This window comes from Mirounga angustirostris, unplaced genomic scaffold, assembly GCF_029215605.1.
Source record: "Mirounga angustirostris isolate CCGP_5_RB_7025 unplaced genomic scaffold, mMirAng1.0.hap1 SCAF_2, whole genome shotgun sequence".
NCBI classification, from domain to species: Eukaryota; Metazoa; Chordata; class Mammalia; order Carnivora; family Phocidae; genus Mirounga; species Mirounga angustirostris.
In genome coordinates this window covers 159,250,232-159,270,008 of record NW_026991710.1, presented here as the reverse complement: position 1 = coordinate 159,270,008, position 19,777 = coordinate 159,250,232, and the positions used below count along the sequence as shown (strand labels likewise).

Here is a 19,777-nt window from a genome sequence, read left to right as displayed (position 1 = left end):
TGTGGCCAGCGACAGTGACGTCACAACAAGCCAGATGACATCACGGAGGCCCCGGGGCCGTGGCTGGGACCCACTGTTCAACTTTGGGCATACACCTACCGTGGCATTGCCCAAATCGATCACTTCCCAAATAACTTTTCTTCACTAAAAATGTACTGCATGTCACCATGGCAGGGGGAACATTAGCTCCTGCCTTGGAGGAGAGTCTGACCTCGAGGAGGTGGACATAGACATATAATAAAACATCAACTGAGGGTTATAAGCCAAGTGCTAAATGAATGGCTTGGGCAAGAGGTGTGACAGGTGCTCAGAAGAGAGAGGGAGCAGGGCTGGGATGGTCAAGGTGTGGCTGGCCATGGGAGGAGGGCATTTGGGGCAGAAAGAGCCTCCATCGGTGTCCTGGCCCCTTGCCCACTGCATTTCCCAAGCAGTTTTGGGGCCCTCTCCACTGAAGACTGAGAGCCCTGCTAGGGCAGGGACCAGGTCCTGCTCCTTCATCTTTGTTCCCCCCCACAACCAGCTCACAGGACCTGGTGGCCTGGCGCTTTGAGAGCAGGGTGTGGGTTGTTTTGGCGAGTTCCTACTTCTCTCCCAGACTGACCTTTCCTCCTCAGAGCTTCCTTTAACCTACTCTCAGGACAGGAAGGCAGAGCCAGCTGGAGTGAAACTGTGAAGCCAGCCAAGTCTGGGCTCCCCATTCCCAGTTGAGTTTCCCCTTTCCCTCCTGCCAGCTTTGTGCACCTTCCTTTTAAGAAGGTGTAGACAAGGGGCGCCTGGTTGGCTCAGTCGTTAGGCGTCTGCCTAGTCCCCTGCCTAGGCCTCCCAGTTTTGCCTCCTGGGATGGAGCCCCTTGTCAGGCTCCCTGCTCAGTGGGGAGTCTGCTTCTCCCTCTCCCACTGCCACATCTACCCTCTAGGCCATCTGTAAGGTGCAGACATTCGGTGGATCCTGAAACAGAAAAGGGACATGAGTGGGAAACTGGTGAAATCCCAGGGTCATGATCTCAGGGTCCTGGGATTGAGCCCCATATCGGGCTCCCTGTTCCGCGGGGAGCCTGCTTCTCCCTCTCCCACTCCCCCTGCTTGTGTTCCCTCTCTCGCTGTGTCTCTCTCTGTCAAATAAATAAAAATAAAAATCTTAAAAAAAAAAAAAAAAAGGTGTAGACAAAGCACTGGACTTGGAACCAGATGCCCAGCCACAGCTCACTGGCTGGCTCTGTGCCCCTGGATGAGTTGTGGGCCTCAGTTTCCTCATCTGTAGACTAGGCTCATAATAGACCTTCTTCCATAGAGTTGTTGGGGAGTTGAGACATCACAGGAGGAGCTCTGTAGACTGTCCAGTGAGGGTCACCGTGACCAGGCAGCCCAGCCCTGGGGGGTGGGGGGGCGAGCCCTCCTGGCCACAGCACTTGGTGCGGCCTTGCAAAGGCCCACTGTCATGACAAATGCCTACAGGACTGCCACACAACTATACTCTCAGGAATTCCAGCCACACCAGCCTGGCCTCCTCAGGCCCCTCTCGCATCAGGAATTGACTGCAAGTTCCCTGGGGGCAGGGCCCTGTGTTACGTGGTGGGGCATCCCTGTCGGGCCCACAAGCTTTTGAGGCACTTGCTAAACACTGCTGACCCAACCCTATCCAAGACCCCTCTCCTCCCGAACGCTGGAACTCACGGGCCGAGAGTCGGGCCCCAGGGACTGCAAAGCAACTTGTCAACGTATTTGCTGTGGTGTGTGTGTGTCCGCACGTTGGTTTTCACATCTGTGAAGTGGGGACAGCGTTGGTCCCAGACTCCTTTCTGCCTCCCAGGGATGATTTGAGGGAGAATGAGGTCATGTCTGGCAGGGCTGTGAGAGCCTCAGAGGCAGCCTAAGATAAACACCAGACTGCCTGGAAGAGCAGACTGCAGCAAACCACCGCCCCACTCCCCCATTATCACTGGGAAAAGCTCTCCTCCCCTGTTAAGTGGACCTAATCACCCTTGTGGTGAGGAGCACACGAGGCAACAGGAAAGCCCCTTGTAAACTGAGAAGGGCTGCACAGGCAGAGGGCCCTCAAGACAGTGTACCCGGCCCTTCTGAGTGCCGAGGGAAACAAGAGAAAGTAGGCTTTCTCAAGGCATCGGGTGGAAGACAGCACACACCACACTGAGACAGCAGAGCCCTAAGACCCACAGGAAAAGCTGAGGGAGGAAAGGGGGCTGAAGGAGAAGCCTCCAGAACCAGAAACAAAGAAAGTTCTCTGTTAAAGTTTGCTCTGCATCCCCCATTCCCAGAGAGGGTGGAGCATCAGCGGGTGGGGGCGGCTGCGCAGCATGGTGGATAAGGGTGGCCAAACTGGTAGACGTCCTAGTACAGTACTCCCAGCACCCACGGGAGCAAAGCCGGAGGCAGCCATTTCCGAGCATGTGGACACACATGCGCGGGAAGGCAATGTAGGCAGCCTTGGAAACAGGGCCAGGGATGGGCAGGCAGGGTGGAGCAAGGGCGTCTGTGACTCTAGAGGCCTCTACGGAATAAGGAACGCCGTCCCCTTGCAAAGCAGGGCGGTGAGGAGGGCAGTAGCCCAAGGTACAGGGAGGGGGAGGTTTGGCTGAGCCCGTGCCCTGCCACTAGCTTGCTGAATGATCTCGGGGGAGCCACATCTACCCTCTAGGCCATCTGTAAGGTGCAGACATAAGGTGGATCCTGAAACAGAAAAGGGACATGAGTGGGAAACTGGTGAAATCCCAGTAAACTCTGTTGCTTGGTTAATAGTGTATGGATAATGATTTCTTGTTTTGATTACTGTGTCATCTTTGTATAAGATGTTAACATGAGAGGAAGTGGGAGGAAGGGTAATCAGGAACTTTACTATATTTGTGACATGACTGTAAATCTAAAATCATTTCAAAATCAAAAGTCTAAAAATGTACTTTATAAGAAAAGAGAGGGGCGCCTGGGTGGCTCAGTTGGTTAAGCATCTGCCTTCGGCTCAGGGTCCTGGGATGGAGCCCCTTGTCAGGCTCCCTGCTCAGTGGGGAGTCTGCTTCTCCCTCTCCCACTGCCCCTCCCCCACGATTGTGCGCGTGCGCACTCTCTCAAATAAAAATAAAATCTTCAAAAAAAAAAAAAAGGAAAAGAGAAAAAGTTAGCACTGGTTGTCCACATGCTGGAGTCACTCCCAGCTCTGAGAGTTGCACTTTAGTGACATGTGGGCCAGTGAGAGGGGCGGGAACAGAAGGTGGACAGTGGGGATGCTGGGAGAAGCAGAGGCCCCAAGGGCAGCACCAGACTGGGGGTGAGCCAGCTGAGCTTCCACAAGGAAGAGGGCCACCAGGTGCCCCCAGGCGTCTCAGGGTCAGTCCCCACCTGGACTGGCTTCCTGCCCAGGGCCAGTCCTGGAACATTTGGTCCACCTGCTGTTTACAAGAGTCAGACCCAATATGCCCTTGAGGATGCTGTGGCCTGTCATGAGATGGGAGGCAGGGCAGAGAGGCCTGTGGAGAAGAGAGAGGCCTGGTGACTGGGCCACCTGTGTCTTTCCACAGGAAGGACCCTGTGTTTGGGGTTCTAGGGTGACATTAGGACACAGCTATATAAGGGGAAATGTACGTAGGGAAGAGTCACTCGGTGCCACTTGGAACATGATCAGCTATAAAGTGTCCTTGTTGGAAGGAGGACAGAGAGGACAGCAAGCCCATCTGCAAAGTCCATTAAGGGCTGAGACTAATGTAAAGGAGGCTCTAGTCAGGAAGCTTGGTTCAAACCCCAATTCTGCCTCTAAACCTGCTGTGACCTTGAGTGACTCACTTAACCCCAGCCTGCCTCTCTCCTCTTCTGTAAAATATAAAAAAATATAAAAATGTCTACCTCAAAATCATGAAAAGGGGTTAAATAAGATGGGTTAAATGAAAACAGTTGCAGAATAAAGTGTAGGAGCTCCTTGATTTTCTTTTTTCTCTATCCCATGAGAATATGAAAATAACCTAGCTCTGCAAACAATGAAGAAACCGGATTTTTTTTTCTTTCAAATGAGGAATGGTTATATGAATCACAGCAAAGCCACAGAAGGGAACACAAACAGCCATTTAAAATGGAAGTTAGGTAGCAACACAGAAAATGACCACAAAACAGTGTTAAAAGGAGGAAACCGAGTACAAAACACACCAACTCAGTCATGTATAAAACAGCTCCTTGGAGAAAATACGAGGAAATACACCAAAATGCTAATAGTGGTTGGGTTGGGGGTGAGTGGAGGTGAGCTTACAGGTGACTTTTTCCTATTTTCTGAAAGTATATTAGATTTATAATAAAAAATTTTTATTTCATAAAAAAAAACATTCCCCAAACCATTGCAGGAACAGTTAGGTATCCCAAGAGTCGGAGCATGCTGGCGCTACGATGTACAAGAGCAGGCGGGCAGGCAGAGCCACGCAGAGGGCCCTGGGGTTGGGGAGCAGCGAGCCAGTCCCTGGGCAGTGGGCCTGGGGCCGGCCACGGGCACTGAAGGCAGATGGCTAGGCAAGAGCTCTTCTGGGCCGCACTCCCAGAGCTCCAGGTCGGGCCAGACAGGAGAGCTGGGGTAGCCTGCAGTTCCGGGCAGCCTGGGGCTCCCAGATCTCTGTAGCCCCAGTGTGCACAGGAAGGCTGAACCCTGGGGCTCTGCCTTGTCTGCTGTCTGCTGTTGGGAGCATCTTCAGGGCCCAGCCCCTGGAAGATTCCATCTGCTCCTCAGTGGGAAGGAAGGACCCAGGCCCCAGGAAGAGGAGCAGGCCCGGGTGTTTGAGGTCCCTGTCATGGCGCCCCCCAACCCCACTCCACTTCCTTGTCTCCCCTCCCTCCCCAGTCCCTGTGGCCCTGCCACTCCAGCAGCATTCACAAAACAACAGCCTTTAATGGAAACCATGAAGGAGGGAGGTGAGAAGGGGGAGCAGGGACAGGGCATCACCCATATCATTTCCTCCAGCCAAGCCTGGGCAGTCTCCTGATGTCGCCCCCCCACCCCCACGCTTCACTGTTGTCTGGCAAAAGGGCAGGATTTCGGCGGCCCCTTGTCCAGCATGCCTGCAGCGCGAAGGGCCACCCTGGAGCCCAGTGAAGATGTGGGTGGCGTAAGCAGAGCTCGGGCAACAGGTGGGACAGTAGGGGATGAGGCAGCAGAAGAAGGTGTTGCTTAAGCCAGAACGATTCCCGAGGTCCCCCAAGGAAGGGCTGTTTGTCTCTTGGGTTCACGGGGCAGGGGTCAGAGGGAGTCATTCACCCCCACTGTGGGCCTGGTACCGTGGAGAGGGATGCAGGGACGGAGCAGGTGCCAGCCTGTGAAGGGCAGTTGTGAGCTTCGATGGCACTGTGGTTGTTGGCTTTAGGGCCCAGGTTGGGGTGGGGAACAGGGTGCCCTGCCTGTGCCCAGAGTGGAGCTTGAGGGATTGAGCAAAAGTTCCCAAGTCCCCCAGCGTCATTCTCTGCTGAAGCTGTGCCGGGACTGAGCACCTGATCTACCTGCCCCCCAACCTACCCCAGACACTCAGGGTCCCCCTATTTAGCCTCCTGTAATGTTCCCACAGACACCTTCACTGCTTGGAACACAGCCCAGTCCATCTAGAAGAAAGAGAAAGGACAAGGTGTTTACAATCACATTCCGGGGCTCTTCCCACCCAGAATGCCCCTCCTGGGCCCAGGCTGGCCACTTGCTCGGCACAGAGTGGATTTGCTGTGCCATCCCAGCCACCCTCCTGGCCAGCGTCACACTCACCTGGGCATAAAGCAGGCGGCGGTCAGGGGACAGGCTGGGTCCCTGGTGGCAGAGCTGAGCAGAGAGGGCAGAGGTCTCCGGGGACAGGAAGTGCTGAGTGACACTCACAGTGCTTACCAGGCCCTGCACCTGTGCCAGAGGGGAGGTGGACAGAGGGTCAGTGGAGACTCGGGCTCACGCATCCTCCCCCTGCCCCTCTTGTCCCCGAGGTCTACATCCCATAACCACCCCCACCCAGCTCTCAGAGAGCCGAGGCCCTGGATCCAGCACCAGGCACCTCAAAGGGCATGGCCAAAACTAGGCCCACGGGAGGCCAGAGAGGGCACAGGCAGGGTGAGCATCCGAGGACACGAAGCCCAGCAGGGCTAAGGTGACTTCCGGACCACTCAGCCTCTCCTCCCCTTACAGTGGGGTGGGACTTGCTGCCCTGCCCAGCGCTCAGGGCACTGGGAGGGGCGAGGCCAGGGGGGTCCACCGGAGCACTGTGGTGTCTGCTCTGGCCGCTTCACATGGTCTGAGCGCTCTGCAGAGCCCTTGGCCTGCTGGGGAAGCACCTGGTGGGGAGCCCCGGCAGGCACCAGCACGGCCTCTCCAGGGGCCTGCAGCAGGGTCCAGCAGTTCACGCCCCACTCCTCCCGCAGGCGCCGCCGCAGCCCTGCATCCAGGTAGCAGTAGCCCGGGGTGCCAGGCTCCAGGTTGCCTGCTCCGGCCGGGCACACCTCAAGGAAGAGAAGGGGGAATGAGCAAGGGGGGGAAACGAGGAAAGGGCTGCAGGATGGGGCACAGACTTCCCAAAGGCCAGAGGCGCAAAGGCCAAGAGCTGAAGTGGTCAAATCTTGAGGGCAGGTGGGGGCGGCCATAGGGGCGGGAGAAAGGGCTAGGTGGTGAGGGGCTGGGGCTGCTCAGGTCGGAGATTTGGCTGGAAAGATGTAGAGGACAGAATTAGGGGCTCCAAGGCTGGGGGTCTAAAGCCCCACTTTTCTTGGGGCTAGATGCCTTAAATAGCCTCTGTGTCCCTGGCCCTGGACCCCTTTCTCCAAAAACCCAGAAAGATATCCTGCATGATCCCAACTCATAAACTGTCTATACCAGGAGCTCTTAACCTGGAGTCCTGTGAATGTCCTGCATTGTGTGCTAAATTGTAGGCCACTAGATAGCTCTATGTCCCTGGGGAGACCATCTAAAGCATCAATCAGATTAATCTAAGAACCCAGATCCAGCAAAAGCCACACAGAAGCTCTGATGCACCGTGGATGTACACGCTTGCCTGCCAGGCTGAGGTCTCCAAAGCAAGCGTGGCTATGGGGGAGGGGGAACCTTCATCAGCCCAACCAGAGTGGGGAGCTCCTTGGGCAGACAGGGATTCATGGGAGCCAGAGAAGGAGATGCCCAGGGAGTACCTGCAGAGGTGAATGCTAGCGTCATGCTCCACCTGGCCGCCAGCCAAATCCACCCCTTCAGTAGGACCTCAGCAATTGTCCCTGGGCTTAGGACTCAGGGTTCCAAGACCGGGCCATGGGGAAAGGGGAGGCTGGTGAGCCAGCCTGGACCCTAGGGTGGCCCCAGGCAGGTGCCAAGGCTCTTTTGCCCTCAGAATCCATCCTGGAGCTAGATCAGTGTTTCCCAGGCCACCCAGTGAGAATATGCCCCTCCAACCTTCTCCGTGAATCATCAGGTTTGGCCATATGAGACTGCCTAGAGCCACCACACCCAGACTAGATGAGGCCATCTGTGTATGAAGGTATGCTTCTGTCTGCTTCCTTCGGCGTGTTCCAGCATCTGTGTGTACATTTACAGATCTCTGTGTGTTTGTCAATGTGTCTGTAGATATGCATGCCTGTGGGCAGGATGGTGGTGGTGGACAGCCAATACCTACATGTCTGTCTGTGTGTGTGTTGGTGTGTGTCTTTAGCAGGGGTGACACTTGGAGGATGGCTTTTTCCCAGGACAATCAGGTTTCAGCTGGACTTTAGAACCCCTGGGCCTGCCCTAACCTTAACACTGGCCTTCCACCTCCCCGGCCCCCTGGAGCTTCCTGCCTCCTGCTTATCCCCTCATCTTCTCCTTCCCTGCCCCTTGTCTTGGTCCATTCTTTCCCACCTACCATGCTGCCTCCCTCAGCCCTCACTTGCTAGCACCCCAAAGAGCATCTCCTCATTAGCTGTAGATCACGGGGAGGGGTAGCTGCAGGAGGGCATCTCAGATGGGCTTCCCTTCGCCCTCTGCCACCTGGAGCCCTTGCAGGGGAGTCTGTCTGCCCCCAGGAGAAAGAGGGCTATGACCTGGTCTCAGGTTTCAGCTCTACCACTCAGCCTCAGTTTACTCATCTGCAAAATGGGAAAGCAGCAGTGCCTGCCACACAGGTGGTTGTGACAATTAACCGAGATCATGTACCCAAAGCCCTTACACAATGCCTAGCCTGCAAAAGCTCCTGCTCTCATTTCATCTCTCAGTCCCTGCTCACTCCCTGCTCTTTCTGTGTTCCCCACCACGCAACTCATAAGGTCCCAATCTGCCTTCTCTGAGTGAGTCAAGGTCGTCCAGCTCACCTGGGGCATGGGGAGAGTGAGCACATGGGGCACACACAATAGGGAGAGCTTCGGGGGGCTGGGAGTCCCTACTTCTAGGGAGCACGAGGGCAGCACAGGGGAAGGGGAGGGCTCCCAGCTCTTTCCTCACCATCTGGAGAAAGCGGCGGATGCGCTGAGCGTCCTGTGCCCGGAACACGTGCCAGACAGTGCTGACCTGGCTGCCTGGAGACCAGAGCCCCTCCCCGTCCAGGCCTGAGAGGAAGTCTGTGGAAGAAAAATAGCTCGGGGGGGCCCGGGGGTTGGGGGGAGAAACAGCATGTCAAAATCTACGGACTGTCCGACCCCTGCCTCTGGCCCAGGACCCACCTTTCTGTGCCCGGTGCCAGGTAGGCGGTGGGGTCTCAGCGCGTACCAGGACGCTGACCAGGTCGGTCACCTCCACACAGAGATTCTTGGTCCCCAGGTGCCCACGGTGTGGGCTCACACCTACACGGAAGCAGAGAAGAGACCAGCGGGTCACGGGCCCCAGGATTTCGGCACAGACATGCTTGTGCCCAGAGGTAATAGGCATGGGATCAGGGGCTGGGCAGGAGTGGAGTGGGCACTCACCATAGGCGGCCCACAGCTGGGGCTCCAGTGGACGCAGGGCGGGGCCAGGTGGGAGGTAGGAAGCCAAGTTGAGTTTCCCATGGCGGGCACAGTACTCAGGGAGGGGCAGGCTGGCAGCCAGGTTCTCCATCCTGGAGGGGGCGGGGTCATGCCCAGCAGACTCAACCCAGGTACCCGAGATCCCCTCAAAGCCCACCACTACTGGGGTCACTCCCAGAGGCAAGAGGGTCACGGGGTGGGGGGCCAGGGGCTGGTCAGAGTCTAGGCAGGTACTATGCTACTATACACACCTGCTGGTGTCCTCGTCCCCCAGAGCTCTGTGCAGGAGGAGGATGGAGCCCTCGTCTGACTTTGGGCGAACTAAGGGAGGAGACATGCCATTGGCCTGGGGGAAGAACCTCCTTGCCCAGAGGACCCGGGCCCTGTGGCAGCAAGAGGGTCTAGCTTCTGCCCTGGGCTCTGCTTCCAGCTCCCCCCCTAGGGTCACCATGGGACTCTGCTGCCACTTGGCTCAGCCTCCCAGCTCCCCCTGCCCCACATCAGGGACACTTACTTTCAGGCCGGGAGAATCCCTCCCAGAACGTTGCACTGTGGAGGCTTGTGGGCTGGGGAGGCCCAAGGGGGGTCAGTGCCTGCACCTGGCCTCCAAGTGCCCCAAGAGCTTCGGTCCCCCACAGGTTGCCTCGCAATGTCCTCTGAATCCCTGACACCAACACGGGCTGTAGTGAGGAAAGGCAGAGGGATGCAGGGAGAACGACCGGATGGGCAGCCCCCTTGGCCAGGCCGGGGCATGTTGTAGGCAACACGAGACCCACGTGGGGACCAACCCTGCTGCCCACTCCAGGTGACGGGCCAGGTCTCCCTAGGCCTCGGATGAAGGCTCTGAGGGTAAGCGAGGCCGGGAGAACTGGGAGTCAAGAGGCAAGGAGCCTCACCTGGCCCTGCCTCCAGTGCTCCTGGAAGACATGGAAGCCTCTCTGAGGCCTGGGCTCCTGCAGCCACAGCAGAGCTCCGGGAGGAGGCAGCCGGGGCCGCACTGGCGAGAGGGGCAGGCCCAGGCCTTTGCGCAGTCCTGGCCCGGCCCGCAGCCCCGGCCCCAGGGCTTTCTCCTGGATCTTCCTTTCCACCACCTGTGCGATGATGCTGTCCAGGATGTTGGTGATGCGGTCGTCCTGTGTGGACGGAAGGCCGGAGGAGCAGGAGGACTCAGGACCTGCCTAACCCCACAGGGAGGGCCAGCCCAGCCTGTGTCCCCAGGGCCCCCAGGCCTCCCTCTGTGCCCTTGCTCACGCTGGGCAGGGCAGGAGTGACCGGGGCAAAGGCCATGTGTATCCGCTCGTGCCCCAAGCAGAGTTTGACAGCAGTGGAGGCCAGCAGTTCACAGAGAGAGGGACAAGGTAGGGGCCTTCGGCTGGCACGGTCCTCTGCCGGGGTCTCAGTGGAGTCCGGGGTCTCTGGCAGGGAGGAAAATGGTGAGGGGCTTCCCCTTTCTCTCGAGGCTCCACTGCCCACAGGCTCTGCCCTCGTGTCCTGGCCAAGTCTCTCTCCTCACTGGCCCTGCCCGGCTCAGCTCTGCTCTGGAGGCGCTCACCTCCCACTGCCTGCCGGCAGCTTCCCAGACCTCTCTGGAGGAGAAGGAGGGGCTCACGATGGGGGTCTGACTGGAGAGGGGTGAGGGGACTTGTCCTAGATTTCATTTAGATTTATTTCCTCGGGAATGACTTGAGAAGAGTGATGGAGACCATGGGGGCACAGGATGGCTAAAGCCATTCCAGTCTGTCCTGGGAACGCCAACCCCGCAGCCCAACCTCCCTGCACAGTCTGAGCAAGGGCCAGGGGAGCTACTCACCCTCTTTGATGTGCTTGGTCCTGTTGGTGTCCCCATTGCAAGAAGACTGTGGAACTGGGGGAGTTTTCTCTGTCGACTCCTTCTGTTAAACCCATCCACCACCCCCCAACCCAACCAGAGATTTAAAAGCGGCAAACATAGCTCAATCCAATTCAACCCACAAGTATTAACAACAGACTAGAAAATTGTGTTTAGAGGGAGCAGAATGTTATGTGATATAACATTAGGTTGGAAAAAGTTGCTCATGGAATTCCATACACAGTATTGATCTAAAATGACAAAAATAGGCTGAACAAATATATAGACAAGTGACTGGAAAGACATACGTCAAATTGATAACGGTGGCATGATAGCCTATTGTTGTATTCTTCCTTATACTTGTTTGTATTTTCCATAATGGGTATGTACCAGTGTCTGGCACACAAAATGCATTCAATAAACTATTTCTTGAATGAATCATTTTTATAATAAAAGCATGAACTTTATAAAAACTTTGTAAAATGCATACTGAGTGCCTGCCATATGTTAAGAGCAGGACATAGGGAGAAGGTGGGCCCATACTCGGCCCGCAGGAGCCCATGCCTGGGGAGTGGAGAGACAGGGCCTGCCAGCGAGCAGCTCCGGCATGATGGGGCAAGTGCTAAGCTGCAACACACATGGAGTGGCAGGAGCTCTGAGCAAACAGAAAGGGAGGTGGGGCCGATGCTAGAGCTTGATCCATGGATCCTGATCCCCAGAGGAGTGTGAGAAATAGCTTGATTTTAGCCAGCGTCCATGTCCTTCATCCCCAACAAAAGACAAGGGCCAAACCCGCCCAGTAATTTCCAGACACACTGCCCAATCTTGGGGCCCTCACCGGCTAGTGCTGCCCAGCTTCTTACCTGCTGGCCCCCATCCCCAGAGGCCCACACTCGGGCATCAGCTTGGCAGGGGCAGTGCCCCCGGATGTCAAACTTGACCCAAATCTCGTGCATGGCGGTGCTCAATTCTGCCAAGGCTGTGAGTGGGGAGGGAAGATGGAGTTTGGTAGTGAGCGTGGACAGAAGGCCATCCCTGTGCTGCTTGGCCTCACCAAGCAGGAGGGCATGGGATTGGGCTGAGCCACATGCATATAGGACCCGCCCTCTGCATACCCCACCCCTCCAAGATGGCTCACCCTGGCTAGAAACGAATTGGGTGAGCATCAGGGAACTGGCAGTATGCCCGGCCTCTTGGGGACACTCCTCTGTGGACTCCTCCTGAGGGCCTGTGGGGTAGGAAGAAAGAAGCTGCAGGTCAGGAAACCAAGGTAACCACAGCTTAAGGTCAGAGAAGAAGGACAAGGGTATGATATCTAAATCAAGGGACTCGACAATCCATAAAACATGGGCTTCTGGGACACTTGAGTTTAAGAATAACATAGGATCCTTTGCTTGCCGAACGCAGTCTTTAAAATGCTGACATACATTGCCAGACTCCAAGATGATCTTGTAGAATACAGTGTTCTCAAACATTTCTGACCCTGGAACTCTTTTTGGCTACCTCTACTGGAACCCTGGGAAATTTTAAGCCCTCAGGTGACTGAGAAGGAAGAAGCTGAGAACCATGAAAAGAGTAAGACTTGGGATCACAAGGTCTGAGTCTAAATCCTGGACCCAACACTTACTAGCTGTGTGACCTTGAACAAATCACTTAACCTCTCTTGAGTTTTTCTTAACTGGAAAATGGAGGCAATATACCCACCTCACAGTGTTGTAAGGTTTAAAAAGGTACAAGCTGACAAAGTGGGAGGCATAGAGTAGGCACTCAACTTCTTTTAAGGGTGGGCAAGGACACAGGCGTGGCCCTCTGATCTGGGGAGAGGGAAAAGTCTGCTCTAAGGGGCATTGAGCCGTGGTGGCTGAGGCTGGAGCTGGGGGCGGAGGGTTTCTTGGGGAAAGGCAGCCCAGAAATGGCCACAAACCTTAGAGCCGCCCTTTCGAGGCCCCCGTCCCTACCCTCCCGCCCTCAGCCCCCAGCTCCTTTCCTACCTGCTTTGTCCCTGGCCCTCCTAGCACCCGCCATGCGACCACAGGCCACACACAGCCGGTGGCTACAGTGGGGGCATTTCCAGTGGGTGTTGAAGAGTCCGCGGTGGCAGCGGCTGCAGCAGCGTGGAACGCCTTGGTTGTCCTCTGTCCTGGCGGGTCCCTGGCCTGTTGACCACGGGAGAGAACAGGGTCAGAGGAGGCTCAAGCCACAGTCCCTTCTGAGGACCTCCAGGCAGGGATGGAGCAGAGCAGGAGCGGTTTCTGCTGTGGGGCCACCCTGGAAGGGAGACAGGCCCCTGACAAACAGGCTCTGTAAAGAAACTCCCCATAGCACTGTCTTCAGAACACCCTCCCTGGGACAGTGCAGGCCTCACCTCCCCAGTTCCTGCCCCAGGGATTTCCCCATCGGCCCTGAATTACCAATCCACACCATTTCCAACACAGTCCTCCACCCACCTCCCTCCATCCCGAGGTGCTGTCCCTTCAGCGGACTCTGTATACCAGAAGAGGGAACCTTAGGAGGCCACTCCTTCCCTCACCCACAGTTTCTGACTAAGCCCTCCTCGGTCAGTGGGAGGACGCCAGTGAGCATGCGTTCATTTACTCATGCTACAAACACCTTGCCCTGTGTGGGGCTGAGTGCTGGGGACGCAGAGCTGGTCAGGGCTCAGAGCTGCCCTCCCAGTGCTCACATTCCAAGAGGGGAGATGGGCCCATAAACACGGCAGTGATCATGACACCACAGGGTGGGTGCTGGAGTAGGAGAATGGGATAGAAGGACAAGGGTGGGGATAGTGGGGGCAGCAATACAAATGGGCCCCAAGTGATGAGTAAGTGTTCATTCATCGGGGAGAAAGGGAGGAGAAGGGCATTCCAGACAGAAGGAACAGAGAGTGCCAAGGCCCAAGGGGATGGACAAGCTGGGGTGAGCTGGGGAGGATGGGCCACCGGGTGATGTGGAGTGCTGGGAATCCAGGCTGAGGGAGTGGCAGGCTAGACTGGCTGAGGAGAGGGGGAGGGGGCTGGACTCTCTGGGACAAGAGGGAGCCACCAATGGGCCCCTACCCAGGTTGTAACCCTACTGCAGGGGTGTGCACACATTTTCAAATGCACACTTGGGGTTGTGGGAGGGCATAGGAGGGAGAGCCTGAAGCCAGAGGGACCGGCTGAATGCCTGGCACCCCACCAATCTTTTTACATCGGCCCAGACCCTACTAGCCTCCTAGGGCCATGAGCCTTGAACCGCAGGGAGGGCCCCCACCTTCCAATGCCCTTAAAGACACTTGGCACCTTGTCTTGTTTCCCCAGCAAACCCAGAAACTCTTAGGCAGCTGGACTGGACCAGGTTTCACACCCTCCCAACATCCCTCACCCTGGCAAGACTTCAGAACTCATGTCGACTAGGAGCCTAAGCTAGGAACAAGGGCAAAGCAGGCAGGAGCTCTCCTGAGTTAGTATCAGGATGGACAGTGCTAATGGGAGGGACGGCCCCGGGAGGGAGGGGCCCACACCCTGCAGGCCCCATGCTCCGTGTCAAAGCACAGTGACCACAGGATCCAGCCTTCCCCGGCTCCTGCCAGCGCCGTGGGTCCTGCTCACCTTCCCGCTGCGCCCAGGCCAGGGCTTCGCGCTCCCTCCGCAGCAGGCGGCATAGTCGGTCCCCCAAACCACTTAGCAGATGCTTGGCAAGGCCCTTGCTGAGCCAGGCCTCGGGGCCAGACCCTCCTCCCTCCTCCAAGCTGGCTGCTGAGTCTTCCTCCTGTGGCTGCTCCCCTCCCAGAGGCAATCTAGAGACAGGGCACAGGAAGGTAAGGAGGGAGCCCCGACTGGGAGGGTGCCGGGGGCACCCAGGGGCAACGGGCTCACCTCGGCACTTGCTGGGAGTGGCGGGCCAGCCCTCCCGCCTCTCCAGCTGCATGGGTACAGCTTTGGCATGGAGCCATGCCTGCCAGGGGAGCCGAACAAGATGTATCCTGAAGCCCTGGGTCCTGGAGGCTGGCCCTGCCATCTTGGGGTCCTGAGGAGACAATGAAGCTGGTCAGGAGTCCGGGCTTCCTGCGCTTACGTGAACCCCAGGCCCTACCTTTAGCCCCCAGCCCACCCACATGCAGAGCCTGCTAGTCCCTAGGCCCCGGTCTACGAAGCCTGATTTGGAGCTAGTGAAAGTGACCCAGACAGCCAGAAACTTCACAAAATGGGCTGGGCGGAGAGCCGGAGAGTGCCCTGACAAGGCCTGAAGGCCGAGAGGAGAGGTCTGCTGTGCATGGCTGGAGCAGCTGGGACGATCATCCTGCCCCACATGCAAGATCCAGTCAGTGTAGACGTCATTTTATCTTTTTTTTTTTTTTTTTTTTAAGTAAGCTCTATGCCCCAACATGGGGCTTGAACTCGCAACCCTGAGATCAAGAGTTGCATGCTCCACTGACTGAGGCAGCCAGGCGCCCCTCAGTCAGTGCAGACTTTGGATAGCTCCACAGTGGGCTTGGTGATCCCGTTGGCCTCCTGTCTGCGTGAGGAGACAATCTGGCATGGGATGGAGGGTGCCGGAAGGTGAGAAGTCCGGAGAGTTTCAACACAGGCCACAGGTGCAGTAACCCAAGAAGGGAGAGGGGCCAACAGCTTCCCAGCCCCGGCAGAGGCCTGCGAGAGCACAGACAGACTGACGCCACGTGCGGGGGTGCCTGGGTGAGGCCACTGAGAGCTTCGATCCAGGCCCAGTGGTCCAGGAGGCTAAGAAACTGAAGTGACACTGAAGAGCTGAGACTGGGGCCGGCAGTGCTGGAATCACAGCGTGACAGAGGGTCCAGGATGCACCCAAAGTCCTACTACGGGCCAAGTCCAAACTGAGTTTCCATGACCCGGCTGGCCGAGGGAGGAGTTGTTCGTTCCTGGGGCAGGACAAGGGGTCCTTCAGGAGCGGTGGTCCCTCAGACGGGGCTATGTGGCACGATCACAAAGATGAATGTTTACTGAGTGTTTACTCAATACAGTGCCACGTATTCTTCAAAGCCCTTTCTGTGAATTATGCCATTTCATCTTGCGACAGTCTTTACGAGGTGGATGCCATCTTTATCCCCATTTTATAGATGAAGAAACTGAGGCCCAGAGAGGTGAAGTAACTAGCCCAAGGTCACAAAGCCCCAGGCAGCAATGTCCGGACCCAGGCACTCCGACTCCAGAGCCCATGCTCTGAACCGTGTTGTGACATTGCCGCCGACACATCACGGCTTGGGACAAGGGCTGACCTTGTCAGGGGAGGCAGATGGAAGTAAGAAGCCGCTTGCTGGCAGGCTCTGGCCTGTAGATGCTAAGGAACTCCCAGAGAACCATCACACCCGGTGGGAAACCAGACCACTTGTGTGATCCCCTCCTAAAGGGCCTAACGACCCCACCTCCCCGCAGAGCCCCAGTCCTGGCTGCCCCCTCCCAGGTAGGGCCCCCTGCACCCTTACCTCTGTGGTCATCATGCTGCACGGCCTCCACCTTGTTCCCAAATGATGAGTCCAGCATCTCCTGCCGGCCTCTGGCCCCCTGCCCCACACTGCCTGGGAAAGGGTCGGGCGGGCGCTTGGCAGCTGGGCTTCCACCCACTCCCTGGACCTCAGGGCTGCTTGCCCTCTTGAGGGCCTGCAGCTGGGCAGAAGGGCTCTCCTCGTCCCCAGGGCAGCCACCGGGACACCCAAACTGCTCAGAGTGTCGTGTGAGCCATGTCTTCTTTAGCTTGGTGTGATGGCTGGGTGGGCAGGCCCTGGGACCAGAGGCCTTGTTCACTTCCTCGTTGGATTCACTGGGCCCGATGGTGCCGCCCTCCTGGCACTTCCCACAGGGGCCAAGACCTCCATCTCTAGCAGGTGGGTGAGATGAGCAACAGCCTCCCTGGGTGGTAGGAGGCCCAGGAGAGGGGCACCTTGATGTGGCTGATGGCCCCAGATGGTACCCAAGGCTCCCACCCCCCGGTACAGCCCAGACGTTGCCAAGAGTATGAACCAGGCCTGGGGGGCACGGGGACCAGGGGGTCCGGGGAGCAGAGTCCGGATGCCCCAGGAGGAATGGGCAAAGGTTCTGATGCCTGCCGACTCCTGCCTCTCCATCTCTCTGGTGGAATGAAGGTCGCTCCACTTCCCCAGTTCTCTGGAGATGCCCACCAGAGGCTAAGCCTAACAACCCAGGTTCTGCGGTTGCCAATGGTTCCTTTGCCAGCCTGAGGATGCTTGGATCCTTGTGGTAAAAGCCCTAAAGAGAGGAGAAGGGGTAGAGCTCGTGCTGACTTTGATCCCCAGTGCTTCAAAGGACGAGCAGAACTGCCGACCAGCAGGTGTGCACCTGTGTGGCCTTAAGGGTCAGGAAAACACTGAAGAACTCAATCCTGGTTTGCAGACCCTGCGCCCAAAGTGCCTCCCCACTGCCCTGCTTACCCCCCTCCCCCGTCCCTCCCTGGGATTTCTCAGACCTCCGCACAAATCCAGCAACTAAAGGGTTAGTGCTTGTCACCACCAAAGGGCCTCTGAGGATCCATTTAGATTGTTTGATGATGAGTATCATACTGGTCTTAAAATAGTTTAAATCTTATTCCTGGGCGTGGGGGTGGGTTGCCGGGGGGGGGGGGGGGACAGGTGCCATAGACACAGGCCATGGGGACACCTGCACATCCCACTCCCAGATAGAGGGCCTTATCTGCCCCCTGAGCTCCGACCCCAGGACGAGACCAGTGTTCAGAGGCCGCAGTTCCCAGGGCCTTGTTCTGGGTGGACAATGAGTAAGCCAGTCCCTGAAATGGCCCAAAGGCAGGGAAGGCTCAGTGAGATGGAGCCGCTCAGAGGAGGAATTGCTTGGGGCTGACTCTGTCTGAGCTGACAGGCTCCTCTACTAGGGTGCTGTCTTATGTTTTCATCAGAACGGAAGAGCGGAGTGCTGTGGCCAGGCAGGGCTGCTTGAAAACACTGAGCTATCTTGTGCAGCCTAAGCCCCAGGTACCCTCTCTGCTCCAACACTCACCTTGCTGCCTAAGCCGAAGGCAGAGGGCTCTTTGGGCTGCCCCCCTGAGTACACCCAGGGGTGTGGGGCCAGGGGCCAGTCACATGGACGCTCTGGGGGCAGGCTGGACACTAGGTAGGGTGGCAAGCAGGTGGGCACCCAGAAGGGAGCTTGCTCGAGGATCTTGGTCTCCAGAAGGAAGGGGCAGTGCAAGGGCCGGAAGGCCACAGGGTCACTCTTGGGATGGCCACCATTATGCTCAGGAATCAGGGGGCCATAGCGAGGCGGGTACGCTGAGCCACAAAGTGCCAGTGGGTGGGTAAGCATTGCCTCCTTCCAGCGCAGCCCCTCCTTGCTACCCAGCCAGTTGGCCTTCCTCTCCCCATTGCGGGGACCTTCTCCCTCCACCAGTGGGAGCGTGTCCTTGGGGCTCTGGGGAATGCCAGGGGGAAACCAAGAGTCTGGGGTGCTTAGGACACCCCTCCAGAAGGGAGCAGGCTCTCCCAGGCACAGTGCACCCCGGCGCAGACCATCTCGAGGCAGGGTATCCGGCTCCTGTCCCAGGATGCCCTTCTCAGGGGCTGTCTTCTCCCAGGCTGCGGTGTCCTTCAGGAAGCTGGGCGTGCTCTCCATCACTCTCCTGCCCTCATGGGGCTCTCCCAGAGGGGGTCCCTGGAGCATAACCAACAAAGCATGAGCTTCTTAGGCACATGCCCCAAGCACCGTGACGCCTGGGGCAGAGCTGGGCACCGCCCTGGCAACACCAAGGCGGCTCAAACCAGTAAGGCAAGTGCCAGCCTACAGCTAGGCTCCACGCTGCCTGCCCACATGCAACTCGAAGGACCTGCCTGGGTGGGATACTCACGTGTGGGGAGGTCAGCCCTTGCCCCAAATGCCCAAGCCCACCTGGGCCAGAGCCCCTCAGCAGAGACCGCCATTTCTAGAATGATATGTCCTTGCATTTGCTGAGCCTGGATCCTGGGCACGAGCCACGGGGCAGGGCAAGGGGCGAGAACCCAAAAGTTGAGGTCGGTGGAAGGTACTGCATTAGAGGACAAGAAGGCAGGGTCCCGGCTTTGACTCAGCACCTGCTATGTGACCTTGGGCAAGTCATATCACTCCTCTGGGCCTCAGTGTGCCCTTGTGTAAAATCGGGTTTGGAAACTAGCAGTCTCAGAGGCCTCTTTCCACATTGCAGTCTGTGGGACCGGGGGTGCTGCTTGCCTACCCCCATCCCTCAGCCCCACTCAAGCTTGTAGGGGTGCAGGCAGGGTGGGCTGGAATCACTGGGGAGAGCCGCCAGGCAGGGCTGCTGGCTGGCATCTCTCCCTACACTTGGGCAGTCCCTGGTGTGTCTCTTCCCAGCTCTCTGTGGTTTCTTGGCTTCCGAAGCAGAGTCCCAGGACAACTGCTGGGGGCTGAGATCTCCACCGCAGCCCCCAAGGGAAGGAGTGAGCCAGCACAGGAGAGGGGGATTAAGAGGCCTCAGCTGGGACGGGTCAAGCTGCTCGAGTCCAGCAGGCAGTGCCAGGGCCGCCAGCGGCCGCTGGTAACTGCAGCCTGGCAGGGGGAGGAAAGGAGGCGGGGAAAGCGGGCTGGGCCCCAGAGAGAGGCAAAGGAGGGAAAATTGAACGTGCGTGCAAAGGACCAGGGTGACAGGTGGCACCGGAGCCGCAGCGCTCCCCCAGCGCGGCCCCCTCGGCGGGCTGGATGAAGCCCCAGAAGGCCCAGGGAGCCGTGACAGAGGTCGCTCGGGTTTTCTGGGGCCACGGCTCCGTAGTGGCCCAGCCCCGTCGGGCATCCTAACTTGCAGACCTGTGGCGCCGCCCGGAGAAGCACAGGGAACTCACTCGCTGCGGGCGGCCCGGGCTCGGCTCAGAAATGCCCCGCTACGAGTGTCCCCAGAAGGCCCGCCCCTGGCGCCCCCTCTCGGCGCTTACCTGGGCTTCGCGAGCCGGGCGCGGCGCGGGCGGCGGCGGTCGTCTTGGCCGGCGCCGGGCGCCCGCTCCCCATGGGCCGGCTCCGGGGCCTCCCGGCCGGCGAGCGAGGACGCGTTCTCCCGCTCTCTGCTC

General features: G+C 57.9%; 1 protein-coding gene across 1 annotated transcript; it reads right to left on the bottom strand.

Annotated features, from left to right (window-relative positions):
* Positions 1–4,009: 4,009 nt before the first annotated feature.
* On the bottom strand, positions 4,010–19,771 carry HR (HR lysine demethylase and nuclear receptor corepressor). Its single transcript, XM_045879986.3, has 19 exons — positions 19,646–19,771; positions 17,727–18,377; positions 16,184–16,964; positions 14,598–14,748; positions 14,331–14,518; positions 12,732–12,896; positions 11,879–11,968; positions 11,604–11,719; positions 10,723–10,804; positions 10,164–10,327; positions 9,809–10,045; positions 9,427–9,592; positions 9,164–9,233; positions 8,874–9,004; positions 8,631–8,750; positions 8,413–8,528; positions 6,288–6,452; positions 5,734–5,862; positions 4,010–5,579 (listed from the first exon to the last, which is right to left on the bottom strand). Exons 2-19 carry the CDS (start codon positions 18,336–18,338, stop codon positions 5,517–5,519), a joined length of 3,546 nt encoding a protein of 1,181 aa, XP_045735942.1. The 5' UTR covers positions 18,339–18,377; positions 19,646–19,771; the 3' UTR covers positions 4,010–5,516.
* Between the last annotated feature and the right edge of the window lie 6 nt (positions 19,772–19,777).

Excerpts from the sequence above, each read along its gene's own strand:
- HR (XM_045879986.3), bottom strand. The coding sequence starts at position 18,338 with ATGGAGAGCACGCCCAGCTTCCTGAAGGACACCGCAGCCTGGGAGAAG. Across the intron at positions 14,749-16,183 it reads GCAGCATGATGACCACAGAG|GACCCCAAGATGGCAGGGCC; the intron begins GTAAGGGTGCAG and ends TTGTCTCCTCAG. Across the intron at positions 9,234-9,426 it reads GGGATTCTCCCGGCCTGAAA|TTCGCCCAAAGTCAGACGAG; the intron begins GTAAGTGTCCCT and ends CTCCTCCCTTAG.